The following is a 15,371-nucleotide window of genomic DNA, read 5'->3' as shown; positions in this document are numbered from 1 at the left end:
AATCAATTCATTACTGTTACTTCCCCTGGCAAGAGTCTGAAGTAATGTACATACTGTAAGACATACACCCTCCCCTCGTTTGAAATGATTATACAAATAGAAACAATGCTAAAACAAACACATGACTGATGATTTCAATGTAAAAAATACACTCACACAGCTTTCCGGCTGACAAATATTATGACTTTGTCCTTGGGAGACATGCTCTCAATGAAAGCTTGGATATGTGATCTTTTCTCATCTTCTGTGGTGACAATTATATTTTGTGTCACGGTACTTACAGCCTAAAGGATTCACAGATCATGGTACATCAACATTAATGGGCAAACCCCTTGATGGCTCGAAATCCATCTTACTTCTGTCATTGGTTAAATGTTTTAATAAACTGCCAGCAGAAGAAGTGGCAAGTTCTTCCAAAAATCTCCCGTTCCTACTCAGGGATTTAGAGCTCAGTCTTTGACTTTTTACCACTTAGTTACCCAAGATAAGCTTGGAATTTTGAATGCTTGTCAATGAGTTGAAGGCAACTGGTTGCTATCATTTGAAAAGGAATGACCATGGGTTGAGGCCAAGCTTACAATAACCACTGCCATGAACTGTGGCTACAGCCTTTACAATGTTCAGCTTATGACACTAAGAGCTTCAATTAAGTATTGTGACAACTTAATACAAAATTTCCAAATATCATTGTTACCATTTTTCTGCCCCCAAGATGAAACAGATTTTGAAGTCTTTATCCTGACTTTTGTGAAATCTAATAAAATGGGCCTAGGCAACAACTTGTTATTAATTACCACTGATTTAAGTAAAAGGTCAATTTTCATTAATAATTAGTTAAAAGGTCAATTTCAATTATGAAGTGAAAGGCCAATGAACTTTATAATGGCAAAACATTTACAAAATTAATAAGATATAAATAATAATTAAAAATAAGCTTACGACTAGATCCAAAGTACCAATATACACAATCATGGGCTCTTTCAAGTAAGATTGTGCAAGTCTACGGACAGCATATGGCCATGTTGCGCTAGAGATAAAATGTAATACAAAAACTTTAAAATGTTTATTAGGAATCAAACATTACTAAGTTTCCCTAAGAATGCTATGAACCAAATTACCCAGGAAAGACAAACAGTACTTTTTAATGAGGCTGATTTCACAGAAAATATATGCTTCATAATGAACTGCTCAAAGAAGCTACTAGATGAAATCTTCAAATAAGTTTAATAGGTTTATAAACAAAAGGTGAAGGAGAGGTCTACCTTTCCCATCTACAGGGAGCTAAAATGAATTCAGGTGTTAGATTAGTTTTCTCTTGGCCTTTATAAATGGTAAAAAATAAAAGTAAAAACCCAGTGTTTTTCATACACTGTGTGTGTGTGCATGCTCAGTCGTGTCTGACTCTTTGCACCTCAGTGGACTGTAGCCCACCAGCCTCCTCTGCCCATGGGATTCTCCAGGCAAGAATACTGGAGTGGGTTGCCATTACCTCCTCCAGGGGATCTTTCCAACCTAGGAATCAAACTCGAGTCTCATGCATCTTCTACATTGGCAGGCAGATTCTTCACCACTGCACCGCCTGGGAAGCCCTTTCATACATTGTCGGCAGACAAAACCAAGAGCTTGAGCCAAATAAAAACATTTTAACTGTAATGATGATTGGATATGTAAATTCAGATGTTTCTTCAGTGATATATTATGAAAACAACCACCTTCTGTACTTTCATACTAATTAACAAGGTTTACTTAGGAAACAAAATGAATAAATTTAGTGTATTTCCCCAGTTATATACTCTTCCTTGCCTCAGTTTTATCTTGGCTAAAAAGTGTTCTGTGATCAAATATTCACCTCTAAGGACAGATGGTTACTTTCTCTAATCTGAGACCCCCTATAGAACAGTCTCCCCAGGATGTTTTCATAAAAATCTTATTTTTAATTCAGGAAACCCAATAGTCATTATTAAGCTGTTGCACTGAGTTGCTATACTAAATGATAACATATCTTTCACCAACAGATCTCAAAATACTTTTACGTAAGGCTCTAAAATCAAATGAATTCTGTTCCACTGGTTCCTACTTTGCAGACTGGCAAATTAAACATACACCTACCTTGTCATAACTGTCTGCCTGTCTGGGCGTACATCTAATAAAATCTTCATTATCTGGGGTTCAAATCCCATATCCAGCATTTTGTCAGCTTCATCTAATACCTGCATTAGAAAGGGCCAGATTAGGGGAATTCCCTGGTGTGGACCAGTGGTTAAGACTCCGTGCTTTCACTGCCAAGGATGTGGGTTCGATACCTGGTAGTGGAACTAAGATCCTGAAAGCCACACGGCAAAGCCAGAAAAAGTGCTAGATTAGATGTGGATGGTAGCTAACATATATGTTCTTTCCCTATGAATATTAAGATAGCTTTCTCATTTCCTCCACTACCTAAACTATGTGTACTTGCAACACCACTGATTTGTTTGACAACAAATAAGTTTCTAAATATATTTAATGAAAATATAATTTAAATGTCTATAAAGTATTCATGTGGAATTCTTTTGTACTTATCTGCATTTTCTAACATTTATAAAATATTAAAATTATCTTTAAAATGTGTATTTTAACAAACTAGAGAGAATGAGAAGAATTCCTAGGATTTAAAACTATTATGAAATGGACAGCCATTTTAAAAGGTTTGATGAGAGCTAAGTTCTTCCTCCCAGGACCTCAAACCCCTGCTCCAAGATTACCAGGTAGGTTATGCTTTTCAGGTACACAAAGTTATTCATCTGTAGATCATGGAGTCTTCCGGGAGTGGCGATGATAATGTCTACACCTTTCAATAAATCTTTTATTTGTCCATCTCTATCGCCACCACCATATATACAAACACTTAAAAAAAATACAGAGGTTCATGTTCAGGTGGGTAATACCCCATCACAATTCAAAATCCCAACCAACCTAAGCCGATTTGGGGTATAAAATTTAAAAAAGTATATAAATCTAAAGTATCAGGCTAAGTATAGTCCTGGCTCCTTTCTGAGAACGATCCATAGCCATCAACCCACACTGATGTGTCCTAAAAGGTTCACATTCAAATCTTCGTTACCTGACCCCACCGCCCCAGCTACAGTCAATTTGAATGAGGGGTAATCAATGCCTGGCTACATGCTGAGCCAACTGGCTTCTCATTATGTGTGAAAACAATGAGGAGAATATCTAAAGCTACAGAGGATTAAAATGCTGGTGCAGCGATGGCCAAAGAAAGCAACTCACCTTTTAAGACCTCTGTATGAGTGTTCAGAGCACTCGGCATCCACCTGCAGAGCCAACTCGCGAGTTGGGGTGAGGACTAACATGCCAGGCCCATTCCTGGCTCTTTGGAGAAAAAGCACATCAGTATCCATCTCAGGCACACAGGACCTTCGTCCAGTGCCTTCAAAATCAGCAGCAATGAATGTCTAAGTCATCAACATGCACCTCATACAAAAAGTGGAGAAATAAAAACAGCCTGACCAAAGAATCCTAGAGCCCAGACATGAGCCTTCTCATGGAACACAGCCAGTGCCTTTCTGTGTTAGACATTCTCAGAGGACTGTACTGAATGCGGTCATTTGAACAAACTGTTTCCAACATCCCACTGTGAAGACTTGTGGTGGATACTACCTGCTGCTTCCTGAAAATGTTTCATCCATTTATATCCACCCACACAACAGAAAGTGATTTTTCCCTGCGATGAAGCACTGCCCTTGGACCAGTGCAATCAAAGAAATGTTCATTGCATTTTTTGGAATCCTTATCTACTAAACCCCTAAAGAGTACCCAGATGTAGAAATTCTTACACAGGTTGGGAGTCAATATGAATAAATCCAGGCATTAAGTAGGACAATGTCTTCCCTGTTCCAGTCTGGGCTACTCCTATCAGATCTATTCCTTGTAGGATGATTGGCCATGCCTGTGACTAGAACAGAATGATAAATATTAAAATAAAAAGTACATTTCTTTCTGTCAAGTATTCCTCCTCTCCCAGCCCCAAACTTCTCAACATTTTCAGTGCTAGGCAGTGGTGGGTGTGCTGGGAGGATGCTTATAAGAGACAGTTGTCCCGGGTGTTATAAGTTCAAATGATCAGAAATTGGCAGAGGCGGGGGGAGTCAGTGAAATGTTAGAATTAAAGAAAGCATACCTGAATTGGTGTTGGCTTTTGAAAACCTGCCTTTTGAAGATTTCTCATAACTTCAGGGTAACAGTGAAATGCATCCTCAAAATTACAAGTAGGGTTAGGAAGAGGACGTTTCTCACCATCTTTCAAATCATCACAAATTATATTATAATTTTCCTTCCTTTAAGAAAATAGAACAAGGATTAGTGGCTTTGATCACTTTACTCTCCAAGCAAGAAATTTTTTTCCAACATTAAGGGCATATCTAGAAATTCAATGGCAACTGATTAAAATCAGACTGTTGGTTATTACAGTAAAAAAAAAAAAGTAATATGAAATAGAAGCTAGTTCATCTTTTTTTACCAGAACAGTTCCAAGGAAGAAAAATAATTACACTGTACACATGAAAAATGAGCCAATGAAGGATTTACAATGGAAAAAAGACAACCTCTTTAACAAGTGGTGCTGGGAAAACTGGTCAACCACCTGTAAAAGAATGAAACTAGAACACTTTCTAACACCATACACAAAAATAAACTCAAAATGGATTAAAGATCTAAATTTAAGACCAGAAACTATCAAACTCCTAGAGGAGAACATAGGCAAAACACTCTCCGACATAAATCACAGCAGGATCCTCTATGACCCACATCCCAGAATTTTAGAAATAAAAGCAAAAATAAATGGGACCTAATGAAACTTAAAAGCTTTTGCACAACAAAGGAAACTATAAGCAAGGTGAAAAGACAGCCCTCAGATTGGGAGAAAATAATAGCAAATGAAGCAACAGACAAAGGATTAATCTCAAAAATATACAAGCAACTCCTCCAGCTCAACTCCAGAAAAATAAATGACCCAATCAAAAAATGGGCCAAAGAACTCAACAGACATTTCTCCAAGGAAGACATACAGATGGCTAACAAACACATGAAAAGATGCTCAACATCACTCATTATCAGAGAAATGCAAATCAAAACCACAATGAGGTACCATTACACCCCAGTCAGGATGGCTGCTATCCAAAAGTCTACAAGCAATAAATGCTGGAGAGGGTGTGGAGAAAAGGGAACCCTCTTACACTGTTGGTGGGAAATGCAAATTAGTACAGCCACTATGGAAAACAGTGTGGAGATTTCTTAAAAAGCTGGAAATAGAACTGCCATATGACCCAGCAATCCCACTTCTGGGCATACACACCGAGGAAACCAGATCTGAAAGAGACACGTGCACCCCAATGTTCATTGCAGCACTGTTTATAATAGCCAGGACATGGAAGCAACCTAGATGCCCATCAGCAGATGAATGGATGAGGAAGCTGTGGTACATATACACCATGGAATATTACTCAGCCATTAAAAAGAATTCATTTGAATCAGTTCTAATGAGATGGATGAAACTGGAGCCCATTATACAGAGCGAAGTAAGCCAGAAAGATAAAGACCATTACAGTATACTAACACATATATATGGAATTTAGAAAGATGGTAACGATAACCCTATATGCAAAACAGAAAAAGAGACTCAGATGTATAGAACAGACTTGTGGACTCTGGGAGAAGGCGAGGGTGAGATGTTTCAAGAGAACAGCATCGAAACATGTATATTATCTAGGGTGAAACAGATCACCAGCCCAGGTTGGGTGCATGAGACAAGTGCTCGGGCCTGGTGCACTGGGAAGACCCAGAGGGATCGGGTGGAGAGGGAGGTGGGAGGGGGGACTGGGATGGGGAATACATAAATCCATGGCTAATTCATTTCAATGTATGACAAAAACCACTGCAATGATGTAAAGTAATTAGCCTCCAACTAATAAAAATAAATGGAGAAAAAAAAAGAGCCAATGAAAATTTCATGAAAAGGCTGAGAATAGAACCTGAAAATTATATGCTTCATTAATCAAAGTCAGACTTGGCAAACACCTGAGGGCCTATAACATTTCACACACATATCCTTAATTAATCCTTCAAAGCAATCCTCTGAAGTGGGAATTACTCTCATTGGACAGGTGGTCTTTAGTTCTCTGTCCACAGTCAGAGCACTACCTCAATCCTAGAATAACTGCTCTGTCTGCTATACCATACTACCTTAGTTTTATAAAAGATATTAATAGAAAAAAATGTTACCATTAGGACTTTTAAGTCCATATAATAAGGATTTAAAAGTAAGAAATTATTCTACTATTCAGATATCAGATCAATTTCTTATGATTTTCAACAGTTGTAGAAATAATTCTATAAAATTACTGCCAAATAGGACAGAAACTAACCATGTCTCTCTTTAAAATTAAACATCAGAATTCAGCTCCTTAATTATATGGGCTATATTTTAAGTATTTAATAACCATATATGGATAGTAACTACTCTAGACACAAATATAGCCCATTTTCCCTCTTTGCCAAAAGTTTTGCTGATTAGAAATCTCTAATATATGATTTCAGATGCAACCAAGTTTTCTTTTGAATATGGAAGCTAAAGTTTCAAATGCAATTATTTAAAGTCTTTTCTGAGTGAGCTAATTTACTAGCCTAATTCTACAAATACTCACTAAAAAGTATTAAAACTAACCCACCTCCAATTGTCTACTTGTTCTTGTGACATTGAACTTGTTTTTTCTGACTCTATGTAAAAGTTTTTCTTAACTGGAGGCAAATCTGGGGGAAAAAAACAAAATTTAAACTTCAATCAGTAATGAGAATTCACATTTTACTGTCATTTATTCAAAGCAATAGAAATCAAACTAAAATATATACCAAGTTCGCCTTGCAGACATGGGGATTCATTAGACAGTTGTTCTACACTTTGCCAACTTCTAGGAGATCTCCATTTTTGGTTTGTCTTTCAGTTACATTTTTCACCCAAGAAAGATATCTTGAATAATTAAATAAAAAATAAACCATGCTTCACAAGACACTCAGTCATCACAACTGACGAATCTTTTCTCATAGCAGACTAACTGTCTTTGCTTTGCTTTGAAGATCCATCCCACTACTGTTAAGGAATAAAATATTTACTCTCATTCTGTTCTCTGAAGCTGATTTGCTTTCTTTTTTAAATGCTCGTCAGAACTCTACCAAACTTAAACCCTTTCCCGTCCCCTCCCTCCGCCCCAAACCTTCTAACACTCCTGTTGAGATGGCACTGGACAGGCAGACCGCCGCAGTCACACAGTGATGGGCACTGCTTAACTTTAAATAAGTGGTGTTGTTTTTCTGTCTCATTCTGATCAAATGAAGCTTGAATTTACTCTGAAATTCAATGAATAATATGGAACATTATACTTAATATATAGTTCCAAGTGAGAATTTTAAACATCTGTTTCCTCAAGAACTGTATGCACTTATTAAATGTTTTCCCATTTTATTTTGTCCTTCTTGGTTAAGAAACTCCAAGATCAATTTTTGCTCAGTCACAGCAAAATGTTAACTTATGGTTGGCAGGTTTCCTCACTTCATTTCCCTTTTGTCCCAATTTTCTGATTTTATTAACCTTGTGCAGTGAGTTATCTCAAAGACGACAAGATATCAAATTTTAACCTCCCATTTATAACATAAACCACAACACAGATATAGAAACTATCATGCCCGAGGCACTACTTGGAGCATTTCAAATTCTACCGTCATTTTGCATATAGATTTCATTACTAAGAGCAACACTTTTTTTTACAGAGGCTAAAAACCTCAATTAAGAGGAACAACAATATACTATAGATAAATGCTGGGATCCAGCACTAACCTGCCCACTTTTTCTCATTCCATTTCAAAATGTTTTCTCGGAATTTATCCCAATCAATTAATTTCTGCTCTCCTGAAACATCCTTTATTGTATCTTTTCCATCCGAAAGTTGGACAGCAGCAACATCTGTTAAAAAATTCCACATGAGTTTCCAAACAAACCCAACCAATATAAAATCCCAATACATTTTACAATTTTCTGTTTTAATAACCCAACAATAATAATGCCTGAAACAGAAAATTTAGGAATTTAGTACAACAGTGCCATGACAATTCCGGTCATGGTTTATCAGTTATTTACTTCAGATTTCTGAAAGCAAAAAAAAAAAATTACTGGAGAAGTTAAAAAGCATGAGCGCCTAATGATTGCTAATAAATCACACATCACTAAATCTTTATAATAATCCTGTATGGCAGATGCTACCCCAGGTAAACAGAGGAAATAATATCCTAGAGGCTTTTTAGAGGTATTTTCCCAAGAAACACCAAGATGCAAGGTTGCTAGCTGAACACAAGGCTCTCCTGGAAATGGCTTAATAATGGCTTTCTCCCTAGTCCAAGTATATTTGAGATTTTTTTAAACATATCAAATACTTAAGCAGTTTTCAAAGTCAGTCACATCCCAGGGAAATGACCATAGACAGGAGGCTAGGACTATCCCTTGCTCTACTATCAACAGCGAAGTGTATTAAAAGGTTATTCTGTAACAGATCACCAGCCCAGGTTGGATGCATGAGACAAGTGCTCAGGCCTGGTGCACTGGGAAGACCCAGAGGGATGGGGTGGAGAGGGAGGTGGGAGGGGGGACCGGGAGGGGGAATACATGTAAATCCATGGCTAATTCATTCCAATGTATGACAAAAACCACTGCAATGTTGTAAAGTAATTAGCCTCCAACTAATAAAAATAAATGGAAAAAAATAAATAAATAAATTTAAGGAGAAAAAAAAAAAAGGTTATTCTGTTTTACTACTAAAACTGCTAGACTTAACCACAGATACTAAGTGTTTCAGTTTGAGGAAAAGTATTCTGGATTTCATAGAAAAAAATTCCTTCTATAACATACTAGATTTAACGATGGCAAGCCAAAGCTATATTATCAGGAAAAACAGCTATAATACGGCTTATGACACTGAATAAAACATTTAAAATTTTACAGGACTTTAAGGGGCAAAACAGACTTACCAAATTTGGGTTCTGTGTTGTATTCTTCTTGTTTTTTAACAAGATCATCTATCGCTGTTTTTGCTTTGCTCTGCATTGCCTTGGTGCCCAAGATTCTTACTTCTGCTTCAGGATACCCTCTTATTATCTAGATTCAAGAGGGAAGGCAGGTGAGACAAGTTCCCTTACCATTCCTCTGGCACTCAGTCTCATGTAGTATAAAAATGTAAAGGAAATACAGGATTGCCATCAATCACCATCTAAGACATAATGAATGCACTACAGCTTAGATGAGTTTTTAAAAAGAAGTATGAAAAACTTTGTCAACTTATCTAAGTTACCACCATATGTTAATAACAGGACAGAAAATAGTTAGGAATGACCATAATTCACCCTCTTTAATGACTTAAGAACACAGAAAATTTACCTGTATTTTCGTATATGTTGAGCTCTGGATCTCTTTTATGTTTGACCCACCACGACCTGTTTTTAAAATAAAAGAATTTTTAAAAAATGAAATCAATTACAGGGAACCTACTACCTACTCTGCTTAAAGAACCTTCTCTGCTACGGCTGCTGCAAAGTTGCTTCAGTTGTGTCCGACTCTGTGCGACCCCACAGACGGCAGCCCACCAGGCTCCTCTGTCCCTGGGATTCTCCCGGCAAGAATACAGGAGTGGGTTGCCACTTCCTTCTCCAATGCATGAAAGTGAGAAGTGAAAGTGAAGTCACTCAGTCGTGTCCGACTCTTCCCAACCCCATGGACTGCAGCCTACCAGGGCCCTTCATCCATGGGATTTTCCAGGCCAGAGTACTGGAGTGGGTTGCCATGTCCTTCTCCAGAACCTTCTTTAGTTCTTCCCAAATTATCCAAACAAAGGCTCCCAAGGTTCAGTAATCACGTTCAGTTTGTTAAAAGGGAAGCAGAAGCTTTCTATTCCAAATTGTGTGGGTGATAGGAGGCTCCTTTCCCCAGATACAAAGGATTCATCAGCAGCACAAGCAAAGACTAACTGGATAAAAGAATGTGGATAAATTGGAACCCTTACACAAAATTCAACCAAAAAATTCCAATTAAAAATGTTCAAAGGTCTTGAATAGACCCTTCTTTGAAGATTTATTTATGACCAATGCATGTATATAAAAGGATGATGAAGTCACTGGATATGCAAATCAAAACCACAATGACGTATCACCTGTTAAATGGCTCTCATCAAAAAGACAAGGGTTAACAAGTTGGTGAGGACATGGAGAATGGGAACCCTTGTGCACTGTGGATGGGGATGGAAATTGATGCAGCCACTATGGAAACAGCATGCAGATTCCTTTAAAAACTAAAAATAGAACTACCTATGATCCAGCAATCCCACTTCTGGGAACTTAATACACAAGCACTGAGGAACTTCCCTGGTGGTCCAGTGGTTAAGGATCCACCTGCCAATGCAGGGAACATGGGTTCCATCCCAGGTCAGGGAACATCCCACAGGCCTCAGAACAGCTAATAAGCCCAGCACTACAACTACTGAAGCCCACATACTCTAGAGAAGCCTGCAACAAGCTGAGAGGAGCCCTCACTCTCCGCAACGAGAGGAAGTCCACACACAACCAACACTAAATTAATCAAATAAATACATTTAAAAAAAGAATTGAAACTAGGATCTTACGATGATAGCTGAATTCCCATATTCATTTCAACATTATTCACAATAGCTCAGAGGTGGAAATAACCGAAGAATCTGTGAACAGATGCCTGGATGAAGAAAATGTGTATGCATACAATGCAAGTTATCAGCCTTAAAAGGAAATCCTGCCATTTGTGACAACAAACATAAACCTTGAGAGGGAAATGAGTCAATAACAACAACAACAAACCCTGCAGATTCCACTTCTACGAGGTGTCTTATGTAATCAAACTTACAGAAACAAACAAGAATGGCAATTCCTGGAGGGAGGGATGGGGGTAGGTGGCATGATGGGGAAACAGGTGAATGGGGAAATGAGTTGATGATAGGGAGATTCAGTCATGCAAGATGAAAACCTTCTACAGACCTACTACAAATATTGTTATCACAGTCAACAATACTCTAAGTGTATGTTATTTACCACAATTTTTAAAAGGGGGGCAAACCTTAATTCCAATCATTTCTAAATGCTTTTCAAAAATGGATTTATAAGACTTAATATATGTGAAGAAAAAAAACCCTGTTTTTCAGCAGATAAATCATATTCAAGTTAATACCCTACACCTTCTTATCTAAATTCACTGTCTCTTTGTTGTCATTTCACGATAAGCTGCCAAAGATCTGACCTTTTTTTCCCAAAGATTTCACAAGTCTAAGAGTTGGCTCTCCCAAATTACAGTCTCTATAAACTATCACCTAACCTGCCTCTTGAGAAATCTTGAGAAATCTGTATGTAGGTCAGGAAGCAACAGTTAGAACAGGACATGGAACAACAGACTGGTTCCAAATAGGGAAAGGAGTATGTCAAGGCTGTATCTTGTCACCCTGCTTATTTAACTTATATGCAGAGTACATCATGAGAAACACTGGCCTGGAAGAAGCACAAGTTGGAATCAAGATTGCCAAGAGAAATATCAATAACCTCAGATATGCAGATGATACTACCCTTATGGCAGAAAGTAAAGAAATACTAAAGAACCTGTTGATGAAGGTGAAAGAGGGGAGTGAGAAACTTGGCTTAAAACTTAACATTCAGAAAACTAAGATCATGGCATCTGGTCCCATTACTTCATGGGAAATAGATGGGGAAACAGTGGAACCAGTGACAGACTTTATTTTTGGAGGCTCCAAAATCACTGTAGATGGTGACTGCTGCCACAAAATTAAAAGACACTTGCTCCTTGGAAGAAAAGTCATGACCAACCTAGACAGCATATTAAAAAGCAAAGACATTACTTTGCCAACAAAAGTACATCTTGTCAAGGTTATGTTTTTTCCAATAGTCATGTATGGATGTGAGGGTTGGACTATAAAGAAAGATGAACGCCAAAGAATTGATGCTTTTGAACTGTGGTGTTGGAGGAGACTCTTGAGAGTCCCTTGGACTGCAAGGAGATCCAACCAGTCCATACTAAAGGAGATCAGGCCTGGGTGTTCATTGGAAGGACTGATGCTGAAGCTGAAACTACAATACTTTGGCCACCTGATTCGAAGAACTGACTCATTGGAAAAGACCCTGATGCTGGGAAGGATTGGGGGCAGGAGGAGAAGGGGACGATAGAGGATGAGATGGCTGGATCACATCACCAACTCGATGGAGATGGCTTTGGGTGGACTCCGGGAGCTGGTGATGGACAGGGAGGCCTGGTGTGCTGCAGTCCATAGGGTCGCAAAGAGTCGGACACGACTGAAAGACTGAACTGACTGACTGAACTGATAAATTATCAAGTGGTGCATCAACGCAAAGGACGTCAGCAACCTCTGGGTGGGGCGGGGGGAGGGGACAAGCCCGCTCGCGGGCAGGTGACTGGAGACGAGGTGGGCAGGGCGGGAGTGCCACAGGCCCCGCCCCCGCCCCCGCCACGCACCTTTCCGCTCCCAGCTAAGCTCTTACCGATCACGGCGCCCACGCAGTCATTCTTCAGCTTGAAGGAGAGCGGCGGTTCTCCAATACCCGTGCCCTCAGGCTGCTGGAGGCCGAAGGAGCCCCTCCGGCCTCCACCCGCGCAGGTCCTCTGGCCTCTTCCAGAGCCTTGGCTCAGCGCCTCCGCCGGCCTCGTATTCGGAGCCCGAAGCAGTGCCTCATCCCGCCGGGAAGCAGCGACCCAGGAGGAGGCGTTGGCGCCAGTTTCTGGCCGAGACATGGCTCCGCGAACAAGATCCGGCCCTGCACCTTCGGAGTGCCGTCGAAGGCCGGTCCTCAAGGGCCGCCACGCAGCCGCGGCTCAGGTGCTCGCGCGCTGGCGCCCCGCCCCGGCCGCCTCCCATTGGCGGACGCCACGCCCTGAGCGGGGCCGGACCAATGGCCTCCCTCCGTTCTGCCTCCCCGCCCACCCGCGAGCGCCGACAGGAGTCGCTGCGCCCGCCTGGGTGCCTGGGGCCCTCCGCGCTCGCATGCGACCTGGCCGCCGCGAGGAGACACGTTTCAGTGACGCAGCCGCAGCAGTCATGGCCGCAGTATTGTTTTTGAAAGCATAATGCGTAAGTGTTTATTTTAATTATTTCTATTTGAACGGTCTTATTTCTGGAGAATGGCAAGACATTTTGTACTCTTTACATTCTTTAAAGGCTTCCACAGGTTTTGGCAAACACATGTGATCCTTCAGAGTAGGTCTAGGTGTGTCAGTGGACTCAGAATCAACCGACCTCACCAGCGCTTTAAGACGTGTTTAAGGTGGAAGCCATAGCACTCTGCAACTTGCCTAAACTGATGAGGCAGAGGTCCAGGGGCCGCCAGCTTCTTCCAAGTGGGTTGGAGCCTTGCATCAGGCATGCGAGACACTGGCAGTGCTGCATTCCAGAGATGTGCCCAGTCTCATGGATTAAAGTCTTACAGACTTTATGAAGATGATCTGACTTGTTTATATTATTCCTTTATTATCATTTTTAAATCTTTTTAAAGTCCATGGAATCTTCAGTGCTGTCTCATCTTCAACCCATTTATGATATTGGTAATCTGTATCTTCTATTTTTCTTAGTTTAACCTGGCTAGAGGTTTATCAATTTTTTCCCCCCAAAGAACCAGCTTTTGGGTCCATTCATTTTCTGTTTTGATTTCCTGCTTTCAATTTGATTTTTACTCTTTAATTATTTATTTTGCTTACTTTGGATTTAATTTGCTCCTCTGTTTCCAACTTCCTTAGGTGGAGACTTAGATGACTGATTCTAGATCTTTCTTCTTTTTTAATATATGCATTTAAGGCTGTATACTTAGCAGCACTTCCATCTAAGCAGTTTTCACTGTATCCCACAAATGTTGAGTTGTGTTTTCATTTTCATTTAGTTCAAGCAGTTGTTACCATCAGGACTTCCTTGGTCGTCAAGTGATTAAGACTGCACTTCAGTGCAGGGGCCCAGGTTCTGTCCTTGGTTGGGGAAGTTCCTCGGTGCCTCTGGATACAGGAAAAACAAACACACACTAAAAGTCAAAAATTATTGTTCCAAAACCAAACTTGAGTCCACTCACCTGCCACACACCAAAGCCAATCTACTGACCCTCGGTTATGATGAAGAAAATTACAGTGTTTATTTGTGGGGCACCAAGTAATAGAGAGGAAATGAACCCTGAATACACTTTGGAAGGACTGATGCTGAAGCTGAAGCTTCAATACTTTGGCCACCTGATGTAAACAGCTGACTCATTGGAAAAGACTGTGATGCTCGGAAAGATGGAGGGCAGAAGGAGAAGAGGGCAACAGAGGATGAGATGGCTAGATGGCATAACTGATAGGATGGACATGAGTTTGGGTGAACTCCGGGATATGATGAGGGACAGAGAAGCCTGCATGCTGCAGTCTGTGGGGTTACGAAGAGTTGGACATGGCTTGGTGACTGAACAACAAGAAGGAGAATAGGCAGCTCATGCTTAAAAGGCCTGAACTCCCTGATGACTTTCAGGACAGAGTTTTTAAAGGCAGTATTTGGAGTGAGAGCTGAGGCTTATGGAGTTTCTCACTGGTTGGTGATGTAACAAGGTGTTTTGGGAATCTTAGTCATAACCTTTTGTTTCCAACCAGTCTAGGATCTACACGTGTTCAGCATATTGTCACCATCCTTCACTTGGGTGGGGGTATTTGGTTTCTGCATAACCCTCAAAGATATGTTTAAGACTGTTACCTATATCTCTTGAGGAGGAACTGGAACTGTTTATGGCTGACAAATTTTTCAGGCTATCTTGCTTAATTGCTGATTCTGGTCTGTCTTAACCAAAGTCCTGGTTCCTCCTTGAGGAACAAAACAATACACCTTTGAGTTCTTGTGGAGGATCTCAAGCCCCACCCAGATGGAGGATGGTAACTTACCGATGAACAGACCATTCCTAGAGGACAACCCTGACACCTTACACCAACCAATCAGAAGAAAGTCATACACCCTGCAGTCCTCACTCCAAATTTTCTTTAACATCTTTTCCCCAAACCGCAGGGGAAGTTTGGGTAATTTGAGCCCAAGCCACCCATTCTCCATGCTTGACCCTTGCAATAAAGATTTCTTTGTTCCAAAGAGATATTTTGGTTGTTTGGCTTCAGTGTGCTAGGGCGCAAAAACTTGGGTTGAGCAACCTTGGTATGTCTTTGTATTCAAATAGGCTTCTTGTAGACAACATACTGTTGGGTCTTGTTTCTTGATCCATTCTGACAATCT

General features: G+C 40.2%; 1 protein-coding gene across 1 annotated transcript; it reads right to left on the bottom strand.

The window, feature by feature from the left end:
• Positions 1-6: 6 nt before the first annotated feature.
• DDX43 (DEAD-box helicase 43) lies at positions 7-12,940 on the bottom strand. The gene is made up of 12 exons (XM_070449924.1): positions 12,625-12,940; positions 9,476-9,531; positions 9,070-9,196; positions 7,886-8,011; positions 6,723-6,804; positions 4,178-4,334; positions 3,834-3,952; positions 3,268-3,369; positions 2,742-2,883; positions 2,110-2,210; positions 940-1,027; positions 7-284 (listed from the first exon to the last, which is right to left on the bottom strand). Exons 1-12 carry the CDS (start codon positions 12,872-12,874, stop codon positions 153-155), a joined length of 1,482 nt encoding a protein of 493 aa, XP_070306025.1. The 5' UTR covers positions 12,875-12,940; the 3' UTR covers positions 7-152.
• Between the last annotated feature and the right edge of the window lie 2,431 nt (positions 12,941-15,371).

The sequence above is a fragment of the Odocoileus virginianus genome, chromosome 19, assembly GCF_023699985.2.
Source record: "Odocoileus virginianus isolate 20LAN1187 ecotype Illinois chromosome 19, Ovbor_1.2, whole genome shotgun sequence".
NCBI classification, from domain to species: domain Eukaryota; kingdom Metazoa; phylum Chordata; class Mammalia; order Artiodactyla; family Cervidae; genus Odocoileus; species Odocoileus virginianus.
Note: the sequence above shows the minus strand (reverse complement) of the source record. Positions and strands in the feature narration are given on the sequence as shown.

Excerpts from the sequence above, each read along its gene's own strand:
- DDX43 (XM_070449924.1), bottom strand. The coding sequence starts at position 12,874 with ATGTCTCGGCCAGAAACTGGCGCCAACGCCTCCTCCTGGGTCGCTGCT. Across the intron at positions 9,532-12,624 it reads CTGCGTGGGCGCCGTGATCG|GTCGTGGTGGGTCAAACATA; the intron begins GTAAGAGCTTAG and ends TTTTAAAAACAG. Across the intron at positions 2,884-3,267 it reads TCATACAGAGGTCTTAAAAG|TGTTTGTATATATGGTGGTG; the intron begins GTGAGTTGCTTT and ends ATTTTTTTTAAG.